Here is a 13,955-nt window from a genome sequence, read left to right as displayed (position 1 = left end):
GCGATAAGGTGGCAGCCCCAGGAGAGGCTGCCACCTTATCGCAAAGCTTCCATTTTCAAGCTTTGCGTTGAAAATGGAAAGAAGACGTTTGTGAACCTCAACCCATGGCTGCCCATCTCAGTGCAGCGCTGGTAAAAACATTAAGGGCTGATGAGTGACGTAGTGGTGACTTCCTGAAGGTGGAGTTTCAGAAAGCAAGAGCTTCTTAAAGACACAGGGCCCCAATTTCCAGGTGCTAAATTACAAAGTCAAATTTCTTTAAGTCAGATTTGCCATAAACTAACTTACTCAATTTTGAAATAAAATGAAACTATGTGCCTGGGGGTTTCCCAGGCACATAATACTGTCCCTTAAAATGACAAAATTATCAGATAAAGAGAGTTTTGACTAATGAGTAAATATACATGACTAGATTTTCTAGTTTTGCCACAGGAAAACTGACTAAACGATGTTTCTTTTGCTGATCTTCTGAACATGGACCTCGATTTAAAAGGCTGTTGCCTGAGAAGTTGCTACATTAAAATGTGACTCACAAGACTTCAGACTGAGGACGGTTCGTTTCTGAAATTTGAAACTTTTCCTCAGATACAAGCTGCATGTCCTGGCTTCAGACGGAAAGTGGGAGGATTACACAACGGTGACGGTGAACGTGGTGAACAAGAACGACGAGTCGCCCGTGTTCACAGTGAACGAGTACTACGGCAGTGTGACCGAGGAGCTGGACGGTTCGCCTGTCTTTGTCCTGCAGGTACTGGGGATATGTGATACGGTTTGATATTCATATCGTAATATCTATAGAAGAGTCAGTAATTTGAATTCATGAATTCTATTTAAGGCTAATACACAGCGCTGGTTCATGGTTCATGCTATCCTTATGGGCTAACAGAGCAAAATGGCATCTAACAACAGTTTGTAGTTCTCTTTGTTAGCCTTTATCTAAGCTACCCCCTAAAGAAGGCGTTCCCTAGTATTTCATTTCCTTTAGCCTTAGCTTTGTGCTCTAGGTGCGTGTGTGTGTGTATATACAGGGATGCAAATAGCTAAAAACGATGGAGGAAATCACAGAATTATTTATTCTCAACAGTGGCGGTAACAATACAGTCTGCTTTTGGTATACAACGTACAATAGAAATTAAAAAACGATCACATTAATTATAAAAGTGAAGTGCTATTTTTTATAATTTTTTTATTTTTATCTTTTTCATATTTTAGCAATTGACTCAAAGGTGTGGACAATTCCTCCATTATATACTTACTCCAGAGTTTGTTCTAGATGTGGTGTTTGCATTTTCTGTTGTGAAAACATTTCATGCCATCAAAGCAGGTCACCTCCAGGGTACATGGAAGAAATTACAAGAACTCATGAAGAGGAAGAATCTACATTTTGGAATAGTCAGAGAATAACAGTTTTCTAGTCTACTCAGGAATGCAAAAAGGTCTGGATGTTCATGGAAGATAACAGTGGTGTAAGAACATTCCTTTAAGAATGTAAAGATATAGTACAAACCAGAAGTTTACATACACAGAATAAAGATTAACTTGAACATGTCAGTCAACCTATCAGAGACTTTCAAAACCATGACATAATCTGGACTTTCTCTCGTTTAAAGAGACAGTAAAACTTTCATTTAGAAGACTCTAATTATTAAATCTCTGACACATTCTTTCTCTCATTATTATGACATTTAACAAGTAGAAGTAATTTTGATGATTCCAACTGACCTAAAACAAGAGACAGTGAGAAAAAAGGGTGTATGTGTTGTTTTATTCAGTGTGAGAACACTTCTGGTTTCAGCTACATATGGACCAATTCTACTTTTTCTAGTTTTACATTGCTGTATATAAATCAAAACATTTGCCACCCTTATTTTATATCCTGAGCTAGATAGTTTTGGGGAGGGATTTTCTTGGTAGAGTGCTTAGCTCCACAGAGCAGAACAACATTTGAACATCTTTCCTCATGAAATCTCTTCACCTCAGCAGTATTTCAGCAACCGTCTGGCATTTAAAAAAAATAAATAAATAAAGCTCTGGTTATGTTCTCCCTGTGCTGGTGACGTTTTAGGTAACAGCATCTGACCCAGATAAGGATGCCGACCAGGAGGCCCTGCGGTACTCCCTCCATGGCCAGGGCGCTGAGAGCGAATTCATAATCGATGAGGTCACTGGCAAGATCTACGCCCAGAGGACGCTGGACCGCGAGGAACGTGCCGTCTGGCGCTTTGTCGTCCTGGCAACAGATGAGGGCGGCGAAGGCCTAACGGGCTTTACGGACGTTATCATCAACGTGTGGGACATCAACGACAACGCTCCCGTATTCCCCTGCGCCCTCAGTTGCCACGGAGATGTAGCGGAGAACTCTGCGATCGGAACGTCTGTCATGGAGATGACTGCCACTGACCTGGACGATTCGGCGGTGGGACAGAACGCTGTGCTCTCCTACAGGATCGTGGGCATCTTAGATGCCACAAACGCCAAAGTGGGAGGAGTGCCCACCATCTCAGACATGTTCACCATCAACCCCACCACGGGAACCATCACCGTGGGCTTGGGTGGTTTGGACAGGGAGCAGGTGGAGTCCTACCTCGTCCTCGTCGAGGCCAGAGACGGAGGAGGGATGACGGGAACTGGAACTGCAACCGTTCAGATTACGGACGTCAACGACCACGCTCCGAGGTTCATCGATCATTCCTGTCAGGCAAGGATCTCTGAAAACTCAGAGCCCAACGCACAGGTGGGTCAACACTGGCTTTAACGGATGAAATTTAGCTTATTTTACTCAAAGCATGCTCTTACTCCTCAGTAGGAATAAATGCAAATGTAGATTTCACACCTGATTGTTTTTGCTCGTATACATTAAACCTTGAGGGGTTTTAAATGTTTCACCAAGATATGAAAGTCTAGACCATCTACTTTCTGCACCTGTTTGCAGCTTTTAATGACTCAAAAATGCTCAGATGTATCAGAATTTTGGCTCTGATCCAAAGTCATTTCCTAAACATGCCAGCTGGTAGTTGTTGATAACTTAAGTGGAACTAATTTGTTTTTTAATCTGCACAAATTCCTTTTTTTTTTAAACAGGAACTTGTCCTGCAGCAGAGGTAAGGTGGATATCGCGGCAGCGCTCAGCGCTTCTGCTGAGTCATTAGTCAGCTTTACAACAAAGTCAGAGTTCAGCATCAGTAATTGTTCATTTGATCAAAAAGGCGTAACTGACGAGAGGCTCATCAGGGCTTTGTGGAGTTTCTTTAGGCTTAAAGTGAGCTTTTATTCCTGTTGAGATGTGTAATTTGTAACGTTCATGCTTCCAGTTACTGAAGAGTAAAATCATGAGGGTTCTTTAAAATGTTTAATAATAATAATAATAATGCATTTAATTTGTCAGCGCCTTTCAAAACTCTCAAGGACATTTTACAAAATAAAAACACAAATTAAACAGTAAATAAATGGCTACAAAGAGACAAAACCACAAAATAACTACACCGTTAAAGTGAGAAGGCTAACTAGTTGAACAGATGAGTTTTGAGTTGTGCTTTGAAGGTCAGAAGAGAGTCAATATTACGGATGTCAGGGGGAAGAGCGTTCCAGAGTTGGGGAGCAGAGTAAGAGAAGATTCTTTTCCCCACGGTGGTGAGATGGACAAGAGGCACACTGAGCTGGACGGAAGAAGAAGAACAAAGGGAACATGAACGGGTGGTGATGTGCAGAAGATAAGACAGATAAGGAGGCACAAGGTTGTGGATTGCCTAGAATATAAACAACAGGAATTTAAATTGAATTCTGAATGAAATAGGAAGCCAGTGAAGTTGTTGTAGAATTTGGTGAAATGAGGCCGTTTTGGTAATGATATGAGCAGCAGAGTTTTGAACCAGTTGAAGTTTACAGAGAGATTTCTGAGGCAGACCAACCAGGAGAGAATTACAATAATACATTGGAGAAATGACCAGATTATGGACCAAGACGGAAGCAGAGTGGAGGGAGAGTGACGGACGAAGTCGGTTAATATTACGGAGGTGGATGTGCGCAGGCCAGATAATATTATTTATATGAGAGTGACAAGAGAGAGTACTGTCAAAAATGACACCCAAACTCTTAACTTGGGTTGGCGAGACCAGAGAACTGTCAGTTGACTTTAGATAGTAGAAACTTTGTTTTGTAACTGTTTAATTTGAGGACATTTGATACAAACCAGGATTTTATTTCATCTAAACAAGAAGTGAGTGAGAAGAAAGGGAAGGAAAAATCTGGTGCAGTGGATAAAAAGAGCTGGGTGTCATCGGCAAAATAGTGGAAGTGTATGTTAAATTTACGAAAAATATTGCCAAGGGGGAGAAGATAGATGATGAAAAGGAGGGGTCCCAGGACAGAGCCCCGGGACACACCTGAAGCCACTGGGGATTGATGGGATTTGAATGATTTAAGTTGGATGAACTGAGTGCAGCCAGAGAGATATGACTGAAACCAAGCTTGGTTTGTGTGTGATACCAATGGAAGAGAGTCTGTGGAGCAGGACTGTGTGAGAGATGATATTGAAAGCTGCACTGAGATCAAGGAGAATGAGAAGAGAAAGTAAACCTGAATCTGATGCCATGAGGAGAGTGTTAGTGATTCTGAGGAGAGCAGATTCTGTGCAATGACCAGGGCGAAAACCGGACTGGAACTGTTCATACAGACTGCTCTTGGTTACATGGAGATGGAGTTGAGAGGCAAATGTTTTTTCTAGAATTTTGGAGATGAAAGGAAGGTTAGAAATAGGGCTTAGATTATTGAAATGGTTTGGATCCAATCCAGGTTTTTTAAGGATAGCAGAAACAACTGCAGTTTTGAAGGTAGTAAGAACAATTCCAGATGAAAGAGAGGAGTGGATGATGGCAGAAACAGAAGGGAACAAAGGCATTGTTTTACAAGAACTGTTGGGAAAGGATCTACTGAGCATGTGGAGGGCTTGGATTTCTGGACAAGATCGGTTATTTCAGAGGCTGGATATATAATTTAATAATGTCATTTGTAGTAATTGTCGTGAGTGGTAGTCGTTCAGTAGTTACTCCATTGGATGTTGGTATATCTTTAGCAGGTTGTTTGCGAGTCATGGATCTGGGACATGGAGTGGCAGTCAAATGTTTTTAGCTTTTATCATCAGTATTAAAAGCCACAAGATTTTTGTTCTTTTGCCAATGGCTTTTCAGTTGGTAAGATTAAACAATAAACTTGAGAAACAGATTAAAGGTGAAGTAGGCAGAGTCCTATGTCTTCATTGGTAATACTGGAAGCATGTTCCTATCATTACCATGTTTGACAGTTAGGAGGCCTACAGTGTTTGAAAGTGGTTCTTCCTGTCGCTGTGGTCAAACACCTCCATCTTTTCCTCCTCTGTCTGTGTGGCCAGCTGTAATCTCCAGTCTTATTTGATAGTGTTGAATTTGGATCCTGGTTGGTTCCCTCTCAGTCCATCTTCATGTTAAACCTGCATCCATGAAGGCTGGTCAATATGGGCTTTAAGATTTATTGTCATATTTTGTGGTACTAAAGTGATAGTAAGAAATATTTATTGTTTCTTTTTGAGATAACTGTTTGGCTGTGACTTCATGGCAGCAATCACAGACACAAACACCACTCTAGACAAACATCTGTAATAACATTAATTAGGACACCAGTCACATAAAGAATCACATAAACATGTTTGCTCCAGGAAATCAACCAAATGACATGAACTCCACTGAGCCAGAAACTTGATGAAACGCCTGTTTTGTTTTGGTCATCCTAACTCATAGCTTTTATCTACATATATTTGTTTAATTTCAGTGTTATGTGGTTTAGACAAAATCCATATGAATTGAAACTTTCACAAAATGTTCACTGATACTATTGTGTCATCATCCCAAAAGAAGAATTGTTCAAATTAATTATTAAAAGCCCAAAATTATGCCAATATTCTTCTTTTGAATGTATCTAGCCTTCTTCTCTAAGCTCTTCAGGATGATGACCTGTACAGTTGGTGCTCTGACCTTATACTGCAGAACACTGTGAATTTTGCAAAATGACAGAACTTCTGTAAATTCCAGCCATTTCCAATCATGCACAGAACCTGCATCGTTTTCACAATGTCCCTTTTGTTGTAAGGTTCTGGAGCTGGCTGCAGAGGACAGAGACACTGGAGAAAACGCTCAGCTGACCTTCAGCGTTGTGGCCGGAGATCAAGAGCAGAAGTTCTACATGGTCAGTCACAAGCAGGAGCAGCGTGGAGTCCTGAGGCTGAAGAAGCGCTTGGACTACGAGCGACACAGCGAACAGAAGTTCAACCTCACCCTGAAGGTACACAAAAGTATCTTTAAATCTGCCTGTGAAATATTTCCGTCTGTTGCTTTTTGTTTACTGTCATGAGGCCGAGGTTTGATATCGGCTTGGATTCTTGTTTTTCTCTGTTTCAATCAAGTCCCGCCACTAATATTTTTATACTTGTACATACTGAATTGCATTTCAGTGAAAAGGAAAGCTGGAAAAACTCTGTTTGCCTGTCATAAAGTCAGTGTTTTTCTTTGTCCTTATGAAACATGACACTGTGCGTCTCGTCTTCCAGGTGGAGGATCTGGACTTCTCCAGCTTTCTGCACTGTGTGGTCGAGGTGGAGGACTACAATGATCACACTCCTGTCTTCATTCCACACTTCCTGTCCCTTGCGCCGCTACCAGAGGACGTCAGCGTGGGAACCAGCGTGGCCCGTATGGTGGCCAGTGACTCGGACTCGGGCCAGAACCGCGAAATCACCTACAGTCTGTCAGAAGACTCGGACCCTGAGGGCCTGTTCACCATCGACCAGTCCGGCCTACTCTCGGTGGCTCGGCCATTGGACCGAGAGAAAACAGCGCAGCATCACTTGGTTGTCATAGCAACAGATCACGGGATGCCTGCTTTGACAGGCAGCGCCACAGTTCAGCTGCCCCTATTGGATGTTAACGATAACGGACCAGAGTTTGAGGCTGCCTACTCTCCTGTCGTCTTTGAGAATGTGGCTGGTCCACAGGTAGGCTGGACTCTACGGATTATTAGGTGCAATGGTTTAGTTTACTTTAGTTTAGTTTAGTTACGATCCACATTTAGCTGCATCAATGTTTCCGCTATCCTTACAGCGGTCCACACGTCACTTTGTTGTACCACTGAAACAATTATTTTAGAAATTAAATAAAACTCAAACAACAAAAACAAGCAAACATGTAATTTTGGTATAAACACATAATTAACTCAAGTGTAATATGATCAGTTCACAACCAGAAACTTAAATTGTTTGCAGGTTACTAAAATATTTCTCTTTTCTTTAAATTTTTACTAACATTAAATATAACACAATGTGTCGGTGGTTTTGAAAAAGCAACAAACTCCTCAAACTCTTCTTCCTCGTTCAGATAGTGAGGTTGAACCAAACCTCGGCTCTCCTCCGAGCCGTGGACCGGGACTCTCCCGAGAACGGTCCGCCCTTTCACTTCACCGTCCCACCGGAGTATCGCTACAGCAACGACTTCTACCTCCAGGACAACCTGAACGGCACGTCCACGCTGACGGCCCTCAGGACGTTCGACCGCGAGCGCCAGAAGGAGTTTCTCCTGCCCATCGTCATGAGCGACAGTGGTCACCCGGCCAAAACGGTGACCAGCACCCTGACTGTAACCATTGGTGACCAGAATGATCATGCTCACATGGCCGGAGAGAAGCAGATATCCATCAACAGCCACAGAGGTGAGGAGATGAACGGATGTTACGAGCCTCTGCCTGGCGGGTGTTTAACACAGGCCGCCTTGGAAAAGGACACAGCTTGAGAGTTTTCATAGCTTCTCACACAACATCACAAATTTTAGTGTATTTACTTCTAGAATTTAAAGTAGTGCAAGAACCGAAGGAAAAAGATTCTTGGTTTTTAAATGTTTTTCGACTCTGTCTGGTATTAGAAGAATAGCTTTGCACCTCTTACAGCAGGGAGAACTTTAATTTAGTTTTGTCTGAAATACCTGCTGTCAGTGGCCAAGAATGACAACAACTTTATTCAGTCGTGTGTAACTTTCACATTCACAACTCCTGGCAAAGACGAACTGCAACCTTAAAATTTCATCGTTTTAAGGTCTGCCTTTATATTTGAAGGATAAACTCTCAATCATTTTCACGACCTTTAGTTCTTTCTTCTTGATTATAATCATTATACATTCTGACCAGGCTTTTTTATCTGTATTATCATTTTTCTGGGCAAATCAATTCCAACCATGCATGCTGGGAAAAAAAATAATGAATGAAACTTGAAGCATTTGCATCCAGTCCTCTCTTTGTTTTTGTTTTTTTGTTTGTTTTTGTTTTGTTTTTAATCATTTTATTTTTGACAAATTCCCAGCAAAAGGCACTTTACAAGAAGAACAGGTACAATAAATATCCAATTTTGCACATATGCACCATAAATCAAATACATTTTTATGTCACTCAAGCCAGTCTGTTTATAGATGGAATATAAAACAGCCCTTTTCAGCTTAAAATCCACAGTGAGTGAAAAGTTGTGAAAGAAAGTCCAGCCAGTTGCAGTTTAAGTCTCGTTGAGTCAGAAAGTGCCGACCCTAGACAGAATTTCGAGGTCTAAGTTCAAAGAAGCATAAAATATGCATCTGACATTTAAATTATGGGCAAACAGCAATATTGGTGCCAAAAATAATACGTTGTGTCATAAGCACAGGTATAGAGCAGCTAATTTATGCCTCTCTTTTCAGGCCGCATGCCAACAACAGTTCTTGGAAAGGTCTACGCTCCTGACCCTGATGACTGGGATAATAAGACCTACGTCTTTGAGGGACACATGCCAAGGTAAAACAGAATGAGCAGATCAGTGCGTTCTGTTTTATGTGCTTATTTTGTACTGTTTTCTTTTTTATATAAAATGAAAGAAAGGACGTCATAATACAAACATGGAAAGATCTGCATTTGCTGAACGTGAACTTGTCCTTTTCTTTGAACTGAAATACCATTAGCATGTGTTGCTAGTTGTTTGTTGGTCAACTGCTAAGAAACCAAAACGCATTTCATTTGAATGTAAGATTAGTATGACTGAATTGCTATGATCAGCTTAATATAGAAAATATAGTGGTATAACCATCTAATCCAAGTAGGCTCAGGTTTTAGATACATTTTAATAACTGTATGTTCTAAGTGCCACACATGCTGTTGATGCTATGCAATGTGCAGAAGCGCTTTTCAAATGTTGCAGAAATGACTCAATGATAAGCTCATCCAGTTTCATGCTACGCTGTGCAAACACTCTGTCTACGCTGACAAAGTGTTTTATCAGTGGAGACATTAGAGCTAATGTAACAATAGTGATTTCTCATTTTAACGTGTTTTGCACGAGATGCTGCTTCTGAATTTATTCACAAGCTCTGGCAGTTAAATGCTTATGTTAAAAAAAGACCTTAGTTTGAATAAACAAAGAAAAGTTCACCTAAAAGCTAGTCTAGAGCCACATCCAAAGCTGACTTCTAAACTACAAAATGTATCTATTTTTTTATGTTTTCTTTTATGCAAACATTACTCCCACTACTTTTACATTTTCAGATTGTAAAGCCCATAGTTGTCTATCCTAAAGATCAGCTTGGCCTAGGGTCCACCACAAACACAAATTGCAAAATGCAATGGTGCACAACATTTTCCTAGCCTGTGATGCTTGGGAGATATTTCCTGCTGCTGGTAAGATATTGACTGACTGCTTCAGAACCGATCTGATCCGTTCCCTCAGACATCTCTGTTTACTTGCCAGTCTTGTGTGTTGTCACACAACCAGGAAGAAAACACAACACGAGCCATTGATTGTGTGTCTCCTGACTCCCAGCAGGCTGCCAGTCCTGCTCACATCAGAGCACATGTGTGGCTCACTTGTCTAGCCAGATGGCAGAAGAGATGATGTTCACAAGCTTAAAGTTCCTGCATTATTCTGGAGCTGTGAACCAAAATAGTACAACAGCAATGCCTGGTTGACTTTAAAACAAAAATAAAAATAAAAAAATGTTCATGAGCTGTGAAGAAGTTTATGATTTTGGCACCACCAAACCCTACCACAAACATCAGAGTTGCCATATTTTATAGAGTATTTCATACAAATCCCTCTAACCACTAAGGATTTTTGTCATTGTGATATTCACTCACATTTTAACAGGCTTTAATCTGTTCCGTTAGCACAAATAAAGAGCTGGCACAGACCTGGTATCCAAGCATGAACGGATTTATTTATTGTTTTAACTTACTGTCTTATTAAAAATGATATTACTTAACAAAAGATTGATCCTGCCAAAAACATATCTAACCGATATGCCAAAGGCATAACATTATGACCACTGACGAGTGAAGCCTTACCTGTGATTATGGATTACACTGGTCAACAGCCAAAAAACTGTCTGGGGTTTTTCAAGTGTTTTAGGGTAATTCTGAAGTGCTGAATCCAAAAATCACATTGGTTTTGCTCAATCAGGTCAACTTTCTGAGTTATAGATACAAAATGAGCATCAAAATGCAGGACTTGTTCTCACATCTGGATCAGTTTCCTGACAATCTGATCAATAAGTGATGAGCAGGAGGAGAGATTCCATCAGGACAGAAAAGAGACGGAGGATTTTACACAATGAAGACGTAATGTTCAAGTCACATGTACTTACCTTATCAGTGTTTTTTATTCAATTTACAGAAATCTCCAAGTTTGTAACATTTAATTAATAAACTCTGTTAGAAAACAGTTTATTTTCCCTAAAGCCTTTTTTGGATGAGAAATTTTAATGGAATTGTCACAAAAACGTCATCAATTTAGTCAGAAGATGGAATTTCTCTAAATCAAATTAGAATAAAAACCTGACCTGATGGAGAAAAATAGATGTCATTTGACAACAGATTCAACAAAGCTAATTAAGCAATTAGTGCTTCATCTCTAAATATGCTTTTTGTGGAACAAAGCTGCCCTGGTACATGTAGGCAACCAACTTCTTCACATGGAAGGCCTAAAGTATCACAACAGATCATGTGGTAAAAAAAAAAAAAAAGTTGGTGATAAATGTGACAAAGCAAACATTTTTAAAGGTTGTAAATGTTTGAGAGCCACTGAATGTGTTTGTTTGAGGCATAGAGACGTTTGCTGTGTTAAGACAGCAAACGTCAGATTCTGTTCAGATTCTTACAAATAGAATACCTTTACCGAAAGGAGAAACGACTAACATTATAATGAGGAATCAAATCTAACATTCAGAACACTGAGAAGCTAATTTTTAAGAATCAAATAAAGTAATCCTGCAGTAATAAAACAACTTTGGTACTAATCACTGAACCTAGGGTGCGAAGCACACTTTATACAATGTTCTGTAAATGAATTAAACGCAGCTCTTGTCGCTACAAGTAGTATATTATTTGATTTTCCAAATCTCTGCCTCAGATTTCCTCTGTAATTAAAGTGAATGAGTTCATTTACTGTACAAGGGCAGCATTGATTGAAAGAATCAAGTAAAATTGCCTCATCACATGTGTAAGTGTTGAAGTTTTTTTCCCCCTTTTTAAACTCGCTCTCCCTAATTCATCACTTCTTCCTTTTTTTCATAACCTCAAGAGCAGACTGACAGCAGTAAATGAAATGCTTCAAGAGAGAAATGCCAAAACAGAACATAGGATTCCACGTTTGTTTCTGTCTTGATCAAATGCCGAATGCAGATTATTATGAAAACATGACAGTGTTAGTGTAACTCCAAGGCTCTACTGTGGTCCATTGGACCCCTTTGAGGTCGGACTAACCCCACGTATGCTCCTCCCTACAACATCATCTTTTAAGTCGCTATAGAGAAAATTTGACCCACTTTTCTTTATATTGATTATTATATTTAGAGCTTCTTTACAGTCAAATAAGAGAATTTACTTGGTTCTACTTGGAATCTTGGTTTTCATTGTAACAGGCTGTTTCACAATTGACTTTTTTCCAGCCTGTCAGAGATAAAAACCTTCATCAAGAAGTAGCAAATCAAGCCCACATCACCACACTACTGCCACCATGTTTACTTCTTTCTTACTATGTACATCTTTTTTTTTTTTTTTTTTTGAAATTTTTTTTTAATTTTAAGCTTACATGGTCAGAAACACACCTTCCAATAATAAATTAGTAATTCTTCATTTATGTCATCAAGACGTCTTTTTTCTAGGGCTAGGACTTTAACACATTAATTATGATTAAAAATGTTAACATAATTAATTAACGTAACGTCTTTTTTTTTTTACTTTCAAAGGTTCCGACCGGAACCTTGGTAATCGGATGTTTCTGGTTCACCAGTAAATCTAACACACAAGCGTTGTCCCCAGACAACAACAAGAGACAACAAAGCTGCTGCTCTGGTGGGGGATAATTTCTGCTTGTAAACCGATCTGATGGGACACTGGAAAAGTCTACTGTTGTGTTCAAATTGTCCTAAATGCAGTTAGTTTATCAGCAAAGCTATTCAAGTCTAAAATATCATCTCAGTGCTAAACATGTAGCAGCAACATCCCAACGCTAACGTCAGCGTCCACAGTCCACATTTCTAAAGAAGTTCCATGAATGATCAGGGTTCCTCAAACTCCTGAATGCTGAATGGGTAGAATAACACTTGGCACCAGTGTGATGATATGAGAACCTAAATAACAGATTAAAAACAATAATTATATTTGTCTTTCAGCTCCTTTATCTATTAGTATCTCGATTAAAAATTTTAGTCGAGTCCCACAGTATTTTTATACTTATTTGTACTGAATTGACAGCCAGTAAAGGCGAAAATGTGCATTAACTGGGACAATTAATGGGTGTTCTGGGTTCTCTTGTCACTCTTGGATCAGCTGTTAATGAGTCTTTGGAGTAATGTTGGAAGACCAGCCATTGTTCACCACGGTTCCATATAAACTGATAATGGATTTCACTGTGATATCACACTGTTTACTCCTCCTTTCTTAATTTTGTTTTATTTGGGAAATTATCTGTATTTAAATGTGTTTTTCCAGATCTTTTAGCCTACTTCATATTGTCAAACAGGTTCTTTTATGTGATTACTGCATTTTAATTCTACAGGCTAGACATGTGGCAGGCCAAAGTGTGACTCGTAAAACTTGACCAAGTTAATACCATTGTTAATAGTTTTAATAAAGGGGGCGATTACTTGTTCCACTTAAAGCCAGGTTGGCATGGAAAGCTTTTCACAACTGTACTTGATGCACCAAACAGCATGTGCTCTTTTGTAACACTGACATTGATTAAATTTCGTATTTGTGTTTTCCCCCAGTTACTTCATCCTGAACAAGCGTACCGGGTTCCTTATCATCAAGGAGAACACCCCACCCGGCACCTACCAGTTCCAGGTCCGCGTATCTGATGGGATTTGGCCCGACGCCGTCTCCACAGTAACCATATACTTAAGGGAGCTGCGAGACGAAGCCATCTACAACTCTGCGTCCCTTCGCCTCGCAGGTGAGAGGGACTCCTTTTGCTGGAAATGCCTCAGCAAGTTTTTGGTTTTCTACTAGATTTACACAGCAAGAGAGTCGCAGTTGGTTTTTAACTCATGAATGTGCTTCGATATAAACCAGTGGTTCCCAAAGTGGGGGTTTGGGACTCCACTCAGGATCCTGAACATGGAAATTTGGGGGTCTTGACATGCCCTTCAGAAATGAATGAAAATGCCACAAAATGACAGGAAATGATTAGTATTTTAACAATATAAAAGGTGACAGGACTTGAAAATAAATGAAAGCAATAAATGAAATGAAAGCAACATTTAATAGTAAATAAACTGGCTGTGGATGCAGATTGTGTTGTCTCTGGATCACGGCCCTCTTACATTTTCATTGTTTGGGTCTGAAGCTGGAACATTCAGGAATTCTATCCAAACCGTGAGGTTTATTTCAGGGTCGTCCTGAACCTCTGCTCCACTTTCACATTT

At 40.0% G+C, this 13,955-nt stretch overlaps 1 protein-coding gene across 1 annotated transcript in view; it reads left to right on the top strand.

Moving 5' to 3' along the window:
• The window catches only part of LOC106959912 (neural-cadherin-like), a gene marked incomplete at both ends in the record, with an annotated part of 118,587 nt that extends 105,104 nt beyond the window's left edge, over positions 1 to 13,483 (top strand). Inside the window, 7 exons of the mRNA XM_015052765.1 lie at positions 586 to 748; positions 2,066 to 2,734; positions 6,121 to 6,312; positions 6,578 to 7,021; positions 7,401 to 7,731; positions 8,742 to 8,835; positions 13,299 to 13,483. Coding sequence (XP_014908251.1) covers positions 586 to 748; positions 2,066 to 2,734; positions 6,121 to 6,312; positions 6,578 to 7,021; positions 7,401 to 7,731; positions 8,742 to 8,835; positions 13,299 to 13,483 — 2,078 coding nt within the window. The remainder of the gene's footprint in view (positions 1 to 585; positions 749 to 2,065; positions 2,735 to 6,120; positions 6,313 to 6,577; positions 7,022 to 7,400; positions 7,732 to 8,741; positions 8,836 to 13,298) is intronic.
• Between the last annotated feature and the right edge of the window lie 472 nt (positions 13,484 to 13,955).

The sequence above is a fragment of the Poecilia latipinna genome, unplaced genomic scaffold, assembly GCF_001443285.1.
Source record: "Poecilia latipinna isolate Pla-1442-1.1 unplaced genomic scaffold, P_latipinna-1.0 Scaffold1130, whole genome shotgun sequence".
Classification (NCBI taxonomy): domain Eukaryota; kingdom Metazoa; phylum Chordata; class Actinopteri; order Cyprinodontiformes; family Poeciliidae; genus Poecilia; species Poecilia latipinna.
The sequence above is the reverse complement of the archived record's forward strand: the minus strand, read 5'-3'. Positions and strand labels throughout refer to the sequence as shown.